General features: G+C 44.9%; 1 protein-coding gene across 1 annotated transcript; it reads right to left on the bottom strand.

Moving 5' to 3' along the window:
• Positions 1 to 1819: 1819 nt before the first annotated feature.
• Positions 1820 to 2776, bottom strand: LOC120379894 (olfactory receptor 12-like). The gene has a single exon (XM_039497410.1). It carries the CDS (start codon positions 2774 to 2776, stop codon positions 1820 to 1822), a length of 957 nt encoding a protein of 318 aa, XP_039353344.1.
• Positions 2777 to 11019: the final 8243 nt, after the last annotated feature.

Below are 11019 nucleotides of genomic sequence, written 5' to 3'. Positions count from 1 at the left end.
TGGGCCAGCCCTGCCCTGATTGTCTGCTCCTCACAATCGCTCTCTAATTGGCTACCTCCTGCACAGCCTCCCTAGAGCTCTATTACCCTTTATGGGACAGTGTGGGGCAGACACCCCATAACAGGGTGTCTTGATCTGAAACAAACTCTTTTTCCAATTTTTCAGTGAAGCAAACAAGTAAAAAAATAGTTCTTTGGGGATTGAATAAAACATTTGCTTTGACACAAATTAAAATGTTTCATTCTCGAGGGTTTGTACCTTTTATTTTAAAGTAAAACTGTAGCAACATTCTAAATAAAAAGGCACTTTTTAATTGAAATACTGAAACATTTCTCTTAAAATATTGAAACTGTTTCAGGTGTTTTTCTGATTTTATTTTATTTTATTTTATTTGGACTGAAGCATTTTGGTGAATTTGACCTACATTCATGAAATGTTTTGGTGAAGCAGAATCTACATTTTTGGGCTGAAAACTTTTGACCAGCTGTACCCATGAGCTTGTATCCTATCTTCTGATAGTGGCCAGTGCCAGGTGCCTCAGAGGGGATGAACAGAATGGGCAATCATCATGTGTCCATCCCCTGTCACCCATTCCAAGCTTCTGGCAAACAGCATAAGAATTATATTTTCAAAAGTGTTTTCTTTTTGCCTAAATATACCCCCTTGAAGTCAAAGGTAAAATATTCATTGACTACAACATTGAATGTTTCTGAAAATCTTACCTTAACCCCTTAGGAAGATAGCATGGTGTTTAGCAAGTGGAGCCAGAGAGTAAAGGAGATGTGACACCACACACACTCACACACTAAGCCAGGCAACTAAATTTGGGTTCCAGCATTTATCAAGAAGTTGAGCAATTTGGATGCAAATTTCAAACACTCCCCAAGGCTCAAGGATGTTTGGATCCAGTTTTCCAAAAGAGTGCATTTCTAAACAAATAGATGAAAATGTGAAAAATAACATAAACACAGAGAGGATTGATTTATTACAGTTTTTTAAAAAATCATTATTCTAGTGTGTAGCAGGAATACTATTATTCTGCTCCTGCCCTGAGGGGTTTAAAAGCGGCCTGGCAGGGCTTGAGAGCAGTGGCTCTAAAAGCTGGGCTGATTGGGGAAGTGGCTGCAGCTCGGCCACACCCCAATCAGGCCACAGCTGGTCCTATAGAAGGCCAGGGAAGCCAGAAGCAAGTCAGTCTCTCTCTGCATTCAGAGGGAGATGGCCTAGCTGCAGGGAGCTAGAGACCGGGTACCTGAGTGAAGCAGGGCTGGGGAAAGGCTGAGGAGCTGGGGAGCTCCAGCCTGGAAAGCCCCAGGCTGTGGCCTAGCGAAGGGCTAACAGGTACTGGGGTTGCAGAGGGCAGCCCAGGGGTAGGCCAAAGCAGCAGGTCCAAACCCAACCTTGCCAGTGATGAGTAGGCTGATACTGCAGTCTGCTCCAGGGTGTGGGGCTAGACAATGACTGGCAGTAGCCATATACTGAGGTGAGGTGGGGATAGAAAGTGGGGGTTCCCTGGGGAGGGAAAACCCAGAGAGAAAGGGGTTACTGCCAGGGGGCAGCACCCCATGTAAAAGGGCACCGGGTACAAGGAGGGACACGGGGGGCCTGAAGACAGGCGGATCACCGGCCTGCAGAGGGCGCTCCAGCGCTGGACCGAGCTAATTCCTGGAGTCACCAGCAGGAGGCGCTGCAGGGGTGAGTCTGGCCCATCTACATAGTGTAATAGGACAGAATTGGGCAAGAGACAGATAGATTAGTTGAACAATAAGTCCTTCCAATATACCAAAAAATTATTTAGCTCAATATTCATAGAAAAGATTCATTTCAAAACCATTATGCAGCCTATGGTTCTTCTCAAAGCTTCTTTCACATCCTTGTTCCTTAGGCTGTAGATGAAGGGATTCAACATGGGGATGACCAGGGTGTAAAACACAGACACCACTTTGCTCTGATCTGGAAAGGATAATGAACTTGGCTGGGCATACATGAAGGAAACAGTCCCATAAAATAAACTCACAGCTACCATGTGGGAGGTGCAGGTGGAGAAGGTCTTGTGTCTGCCCGTGGCACAGCGAGTCTGGAGGACAGCAGAGATGATATAGACATAAGAGACAAGAATGATCAGGGCAGTGCTCACTATGATGACGCTCGATAAGGCAAACAGCACCATTTGATTGATGTATGTGTCGGTGCATGAGAGGGTTAGCAGGGGTAGAACATCACAGAAGAAGTGATCGATCTCATTAGAGCCGCAGAAGCGCAGAGTAAAGGTGAAGCTGGTTTGCACCATGGCGTTCACGCTGGCACAGAGATAGGACCCAATCACCAGCTGAATGCAGACTGGCTTGGACATGGTGGTGGGATACAGGAGTGGGTTGCAGATGGCGGTGTATCGATCATATGCCATGGCTGTCAGGATGAATGCCTCAGTACTGACAAAGAGAGCAAAGAAGAATAATTGGGTGGCACATCCCCTGTATGAAATGATTTTGGCATCTGTTAAGAAGTTCACTGCGGCTCTGGGGGCAATGACAGAGGAGTAGCAGAGGTCTAAGAGTGACAGGTTCATGAGGAGGAAGTACATGGGGGTGTGAAGACGAGAGTTGGCTGTAATGGTGAGGACCAGGATGGTGTTCCCTAGCACAGTTATTATGTAAATCACCAGGAACATCACAAAAGGGACCACCTGGAGCCCTGGGCCTCTTCCAAACCCCAGCAGGATGAATTCCGTCACTTCAGTGTGGTTTGCATCTCTCCCTGGCTCTGCCACTGACATTACCTTTGGAAGAGTGATGAGATAAAGATTAAAAACAACCGATGGTGCTAGATAGATTTCAGCAAGTGACAGGTCCGAGTGGCTTGATCCTCATTAAAGTTGAGCACAAGGCTCCCATTGGTTTTGATAACAGTGGGCAGAACCCTTGGAAAGCTAGTTAAATATATACTGAACCATCCTTGAGCAATTCTGTGTGAATTTTAAACTTTCTGCAGTAAAGTAAGAAATTATTACATTTCCCATATAATAATGAATCATGGGAGTGGACTTTGAGCTTTGCCCATATAGCGCAACATTCTGATAATCCCATAACCCACATGAATACTTTCACCCATTGAAATCCATGGGACTCCCCTGTGAGTGAAGGGGATTTTATCCACTCCCTGCATGAGTGTATAACAATGCCCATGTCCTGGCATTACTCAACACGAGTCAGGGTGGTGGAACATCACCCTTGAGCCACAGATTCATATATCTTAAAGCCAGAAGAGAGCAAGATGAGCATCTAATATGACCTCCTGCCCAGTAACTTCTAGCTGAACTAGAGCATATCTCTGCCCAGGCCACAGTAATTACTCAAAAGGGTGAGTGAACAGTTTTAGCATATTACTTCTCATCAACTCCAACATACGCACCCCATCCAAATACCAGCATTAACAATTAACCTGTAAATACAGTCCTTCTGGGTGATTTCTTTGAATGTCATTGAGTTCCTAGCAAGCAGATTGGTTGCCCTTCTAAAAGATCTGCTCTAGCTTAAACAGATGTGCGAGACACTGGGTGGGGTTCTCTGCTGTGTGCTAACCAGAAGTTCAGACTAAATGATCGTAATAGGTCTCTTCTCGCCTTAAAATCTATGAATTGATGTAACAAATTCATTTCTTCCTGTAAAATAGGTGCAATTTCAAGGCTGCAATACTGGAATTTCAAGGCTGCCATACTGGCTTAATGATTCCTCTAGATTGGGGTTCAATCTAGAGCCTAAATGCAACATTAGTTTGGCTCCTGTTATTTGTACTTGCCCCCTGCATGGGGTGAGTTTCACCTGTATAGAATGACAAATCTTAAATTGCTCACTAAAAACTACATTAAAAGACTGTTATGAAGATTGCATTGATGTAGGATTTTGCAGGAGATGCTGCCTCTGCAAAATCCTACATCAATGCCTCAAAGCGGTGCAGCAGTGACCCTGGCTTCTCTGACTGTGGGGATAGCGGAGTGTATTCTTCAGTAGGTTCAACCTACTATTGAAGTGTCAGACTACCAACCCAGAGAGAGGACAACTAGCTAAGTTGAGGAGGTAAACGTGCCATTGACGACATAGCCAGTGGGTGGATGAAGAAATGGCTAAAACAACATGAATAAATGGGCCCCAACTCTTTGTGCGCAACTTGATCCATTTTGCAATGGGTGGGGAGTTCAGTCAATGAGAGGCTGTTAAGAATCTCAGGGGCCAGAAAAAGGACTGCCCTCTCAGTGAGCACCTATAACTGCAGGACACTGATTAGAGATGATTTCATCAACCATATAATGGAGGAGAAGGCAAGGACAGCCTACGACATCCTTGGTCTCTGCGGAATATGATGAAGAAAGGAGATGGAAGTGAAGTGGAGAGATGAAAGTACCATCATGTTGGGAAAAGGAGAAAGCAGAAGAACCGTTGGAGGAATTGGCTTCATCATCAAGGAATGGTCTTCAAAACTCATCTCCTGTAAGTTCAACTCATCATGCATCGGGGTGCTACACCTCCAACTGAACAAGAACAGCACCCTCAAGATTATTCAGATCTATGCTCCCACACGCACAAGCAAATATGATGACATGGAAGTATTCTATCAGAAGTGTGAGGAAACCCTTCCTCAAAATCCACATATACGATCGTAATGGGAGATTTGAACGTCAAAGTTGGAAGCGGGAAAGGTGAAAAGTTCATTAGAAGGTATGGCATTGGTGAATGGAATCCATGAGGAGAGTGACTGGCAACTCTGGTGGATATGAAAGAAATGTTCATTGGTAACACCTGGTTTAAGAAGAAGGCCAAGAGGAGGTGGACATGGATCACGCCCATTGCAATGAATGAAAACGAGATTGACTATATTCTAATTGATAAGTGGCACATTTTACAAGACATCTCAGTAGTACCATCATTTAACACCAGTAGTAACCATCACTTGCTCAAAGTAAGGCTCAACTTCAACGAAAATGTGGAGAAGAAAGCGCTACAGATGGCAAATCAGAGACAGCAGCAAAGAGTGTTGTGGCACCTTATAGACTAACAAACGTTTTGGAGCATGATGCATCCGACGAAGTGGGTATTCACCCACGAAAGCTCATGCTCCAAAACGTCTGTTAGTCTATAAGGTGCCACAACACTCTTTGCTGCTTTTACTGATCCAGACTAACACGGCTACCCCTCTGATACAAATCAGAGACAGTGGCCAAAAATATTTGACAAGGCAATTTTGAAAGCGAACATTTCCAAGGAAGACTGGATTCTTATAGATAACTGTGATGAGATTATAAAAAAATCACTGATCAATTGAGGCAATGAGTGAAATTAGCTGAGAAAGAAAGTCCAAAAAGAGCAAAGGGAAGAATCTTGGAGGAAAAGCGGCCCTTGCTAAAGAAGTGAAATGATGGTGCAAACTTGAGTACTCCCTCCTCTGCAAGTTGATAAGAAAAAGACTAAAGGAGGACTTCAAGAAGTACCAAAATGAAAGGCTCTTAAAGATGGCTGAAGATCACAGAAGCCTCAAAAAATGCAAAAGGGAATTGACACAGTATGGGTCAACAATAATGGTGCTGAAGAACAGGGATGGAAAACCAGTAATTGACAGAGCAGGGATGGAAGCAGTCTGCAAAGATATCTACACAACACTGTTCACATTTCAGATTAATGTCTAGTACCAACACATCAACATACCAACAACAGTCCTTGTCAGCGAAATTTGACATGCAGTTCACCAAATGAAGGAAGGAAAAGCCCCAGGTAAAGATAGACTGACAATCAAAATGATAAGAGCTGGAGACCAAAACCTCTAGGAAACCCTTGCTCAGAGGTTTAGCCATTACCTGGAAATGCAGAGGATACCATCTAGCTGGACGGAGTTCAACACCATTCTGCTGTACAAGAAGGATGATCATGAAGATCTAAAGAACTATTGTCCAATACGCCTGCTCTCACATGTCTACAAGCTGTTCTCCAAAATAATAACAAACCCACTCTCACAAAGTCTGGACGAGCAGAAGCCAAGAGAGCAGGCAGGCTTTTGAAGGAATTTCAGCACAATGGACAATATTTCCACTATAAACCAGCTATTGGAATGCTCAAGGTAATACAAATTCCCTTTATGTATTGCCTTCATTGACTTTGAAAAAGCATTTGACAGCATAGAGATCAATGCTGTGTTGAAAGCTCTTGCAGAGCAGGGCATTGACACAAACAATATCAAACTGTTAAAGGAAGCAAATTCTGACTGCACTACAGATATACATTTATTTGATACCTCACTTCACATCTCAGTTAAGAAAGGTGTGAAACAAGGAGACCTGGTTTCACCAAAACTCTTCACAGCCTCCCTCGAAATGGTAATGAGGCAGATGAATTGAATGGAGACATCAATGGAGAGCAATTAATCCATCTCAGATTCGTGGATGATATTGTGTGGATCGCAGAAAATACTATCAAACTGCAGGAAATGCTGCAAGAACTCAACACAAAAAGCAGCCAAGCTGGATTGAAAATTAACTGCTCCAAAATGAAATTTATGTGGTGAGATACCTTGCCAAAAGTCCAAATAACAATCAAGGGAGAACAAATAGAAGAAGTTGAGCAATATGTCTACTTGGGCCAAGAAATTAACATGCACCATGATCAGGAAGTGAACTGTCACGAAGAAAGAAAGCAGTCTGTTGCGCTTTCAATTCTATCAAGGATGTCCTCCAAGGAAAAATCAACAAGGCAACATGCTCCAGCCTCTTCAACTCAACAGTACTGCCAGCAATATTCTACGGCAGCAAAATATGGTCTCTGACCAAGACAAAGGAGCAGCAACTGTCTGTCATGGAGATGGTGATGGAAAGAAGAATTCTGGCAATTTCAATCCGCGACAGAGTCCCCAATGAAGTGATCAGACAGCAGAGTGGAGTGCAAGACGTTGTTGTTGAGAGCAGGCATAGTAAAATGTGATGGGCCAAGCATATAGCAAGGCTCACTGACAATTGATGGACTGCAGCTGTCGCCGAGTGGTGCCCAGGGGAACTGAAATGACCACGCAGCTGACCTCCAAAGAGATGGGAAGATTTTATCATGAAAAGACATGACTGCACATGGAGAAGGAAGGCCAGGATATGAGAATGGAAGATATGTTGTGATTGGTGCAATATATATGAGGGCTGAAGGACCGATTGATCAAGGTGATGAAGATCGCAAGTCAAGCACTCAGAAGTTAGGAAATGCTAAAGTTAAAGTTTCCCATGCAACCTTAATTCAGCCCTCTTGTATGTATCCATTTTAGACACTTTTAATTACACAATCACCTAGTATTTTTTCCACCAGACCCCCGCCTTATTCAGTGCACAGGTGGAACAGTGCTCTGGGGAATGAATCATGGCTGCGTAGTAAAGGAAGCTCTAGTTTGTAGGATCCCTGCCTCATTTATTGCAGAAGGTGGAAGGTGTTTAGCAATTGAGGCTGGGCACTGCAGCAAGAGAAAGGATGGTCTAAGACAGGTACGGCAGTTGAACTACATTCTACCCCAGCAAGTCACTTAAAACAGACTTTTCACAGGTGGTCACTAACTGTGTGTTCCTCATGCTCTGGGAGCCTTACCTGAGACTCTGGGATCTAATACAAAGACGTTCCGAGCAATCACAGCTGCAGCTGAAGTCAATGGGTCCTGGGCTCAGCCCTTTGAAAAATCAGGTGCTACGCATCTCAGATTGGGCAGCCAAAATTTTGTCTGAATGTCTCTGTGCCTCAGTTCCCCATCTGTAAAATAGAGAATATAATACCTGCTAAAATAAACGGGCTGCCACACATACCCTAATTTTGAGTTCAGCTGTAAAAAAACAGCAAAAGTTCATAAGATATCACAATAACCTCTAGCAACATACGTGGACAGGAATAGATGCAAAAAAAGACAGAATTAGTCCAAACGAAAAGACCTGCTGATATAATTCATGGACTGTGTTGAAATCATGCCTGGTAAACAAGAATATTGTGAGACTGAATATGAAGGAGCCAAAATTGGTGTGTTGGTAATTAGGACTAACTGGTGGACAAAATAAGGAGAGGATGGGCTGCTCCACTCATCACTCCCTTTTGGGGCCCTTAAAGAAAGACACTTTGGGGAGAAACATTGGCTATTGGAGTGAGCTTCACCATCATGACTGCCTCCCCACCATCTCCTGGGACCTGGGCCTGCATCATCCTGACCCTGAGTAATGTCCTGATGAGACCGGGAAAGAGAGAGGGACCCAGATGGCATCACCACTTCTACCACAACTGGCTGAATCCCAACAACCACCTAGAGTTTGTCTCTCTCTCTTCTCCCCTTTCCTCGTGTATCTTTTTCCTTCTCCACCTTATTTTCCCCCCATCTCTCTTCTTTTGCCTTCTATTTAATAAGAGTCTGGCTTAGCTGCCCAAGACTACATGTTCTCCAACACTGCTGTAAGCCTGTGACCGGAAAAGCAACTAAAAGCAATGTCCTAAAGAGCCCGATGCTGGCACGAGCTTGACAGGTCTCGGTGTGGCTGATAAGACCATGTGCCGTGCCTGTGTTTTTCCAGCAGTGAGGTTGAAAGTGAGAGTCAACACCAGAAACAGAAGCTCCATTTTCTATCTTTGCTGTTCTTTCCCCTCTCCTGTTGTGTGTGTTTGTCTTGTTTTGTCTTGTAGGAGATGGGATCAGATTTTAACAACAACAGCTCCAGCCCACCTCAAGTAACTTCCTCTCCTTTCCCGCCTAAGGGATAGTTATTATCATATAAAGACTGACATACAAGGGTTTTTCCTTTTAAAGATTCTCCAGCTAGAGGGAAGGGAACAAGGGATGTTGTTCAAAGGAAAACCTCACTTAGTACTCTAAATTTCAAATGCTTTAACTGTTTTTCCTTTCTCTCACCCATATCTTTAATTCAGGGTTAAAAGGATGTTTAATGGTGGGTTTGGCAAACCTCAAACCTTGTTTAAAGGTGTTTAATATTGGACAGTGGCTGTGTTATGTTAACACATTTAGCCCCTATATTCCATCTAAGTTAACACAACATCCCCCCTGGTTTCAGGTGCCATAAAAAAACAAATTCATGGATGTTTGTGAAGCACTCAGACAGTACAGGGATGGGTACCAGAGAAAAGCCCATGAAGAAATTAAGAAATTATTTCTTCAGAGCGAGGTTTGACTAGTGTGCAGTGAATGAGGCCAGGGGCCCAAACTGAACAATATGTATAAAACAACTTATTGACTAGCTGGTCATTAAGGTACTAAAAAAAGGTTGTCAGCATCTATGTAGAGCAGTTCTACAGGGGCATGGGACGCTTTCCGGGTGAGTTTCAAAGTTATTTGCTGATAGCAGAGGAACAATGAGACCCGGGAATCTTGGGTTCCAGGTGCTGGAGGGGAGAGTGTTCCACAGGCCACAGACTTTTCTGCTTATAGCCCCGAAGCCTGAGCTCTCCTGCCCCATCCCCTCCAGACTGTCCTTGTGACATGTTTATCTCATCTGCCCCCTCGTCTCTTTGTCCCAGTCCCAGCCCCCTCACTTTTTCCAATCTCAGTTTCATCCCTTCTGACTTCTCATCCCAATCTCCATGCCCAGCCATCCTGGTCTGACACCTCCAGATTCCCAGGCCTAGTCCCAGTCTCCCCTACCATTCCCAGTCCCAGTCTCCTTGCCCAGCTAGTCTCCCTCCTCCAGATTTTTACCTGATCCATTTCTCACTTCCACCCTGGCTTCCATTTCCCCACCCCCACGACATTCCCCTTCCCTGCTGGTTCCCAGTCCAATCTACCTTCCCAGGCTCCTCATCCAATCTCCGTGTCTCCTTCCAACAGCTCTTTCTCCTGCCCACTTTGCACAGCCAGTGTCAATTCTGCCTCTTCACCCAGGATCCTCATCAGATTTGTCTCCCATCCTCCCTCATCTCCTTCCCCCCATCCCACTGGTTATCAGTCCCAATCTTCTTGCTCCACAAGTCCCAGTATCCCCTGCAGCACCTCATCTGATCTCAGTCTCCCCCTTGACAACTGGCACCCAGTCCCCATCCCCGCTTCCTTCTCTGCCCCCAGTCCAAGTCTCCTTGCCAACAAGTCCCAGTCTGCCCCCATCTCCCAGTCCCAATCTTCTTGCCCAGCCTGTACCAGTCTCCACTTCATTATCCAGTTTCCTTCTCCCCACTCTACCTCCATCTTCCAGTCCCTGTCTTTCTCCCAGGGTCCTTCTCCCAATCTACTTCCTCTGCCCCCACCCATGTCTGCCTCTTCTCTCCACTGCATTTGAATCACACAGCATCTTCCTCTATGCTGCCAGCCAGGTCATTAAGAGCACAGGAGAGACAGACCCTTTCTCTCCGTTCAAGTGAACGGATTCTGGACCTGGCACAGCCCACAGCAGCCCAGAGCTGCCATTGCAGGGAAAAGTCCAACTCAGTCCTGCACAGGAGCATGCTCAGTGTGGAAGGAACCTTCGGGGAATTTAGCTTCTAAAACTAAGTCTCTACTGTGGATGGGCGAAATGCTGATTATCAAAGTTATAACTTGGACATATTTGGGCAGATTTTTATGGGTTGGCAAAAGACACATCTCTGACACAAAGGCCAAATTTCAAATCCCGGCTCCAAAGCTAGAGGTGCTAGAGCTTCTCAAAGACGAGGTCACAATAATTTTTAATCCAGGCAAAACCATGTCTGTTTCCCTTGCCTGAACCCTTTTAGCAGAAATTTTCTAAAAAGAAATCAGCCTGACGCAGACACCTGGCCTGGTAATAAAGGTAATAATTGGAGATATACCAATCTCCTAGAACTGGAAGGGACCTTGAAAGGTCATCAAGTCCAGCCCTCTGCCTTCACTAGCAGGACCAATTTTTGCCCCAGATCCCTAAGTGGCCCCCTCAAGGATTGAACTCACAACCCTGGGTTTAGCAGGCCAATGCTCAAACCACTTTCAGCCCAAATAATTTACATTTTGCCATCTTATAAAGGAACCAAACACAGGTCTTATAATGGGAAGTGTTGGGCAACC

Source organism: Mauremys reevesii, linkage group 13 (assembly GCF_016161935.1).
Source record: "Mauremys reevesii isolate NIE-2019 linkage group 13, ASM1616193v1, whole genome shotgun sequence".
Classification (NCBI taxonomy): domain Eukaryota; kingdom Metazoa; phylum Chordata; order Testudines; family Geoemydidae; genus Mauremys; species Mauremys reevesii.
This window is presented reverse-complemented; position numbering and strand designations above follow the sequence as displayed.

Coding starts and splice junctions, on each gene's coding strand:
- LOC120379894 (XM_039497410.1), bottom strand. CDS start 2,776: ATGTCAGTGGCAGAGCCAGGGAGAGATGCAAACCACACTGAAGTGACG.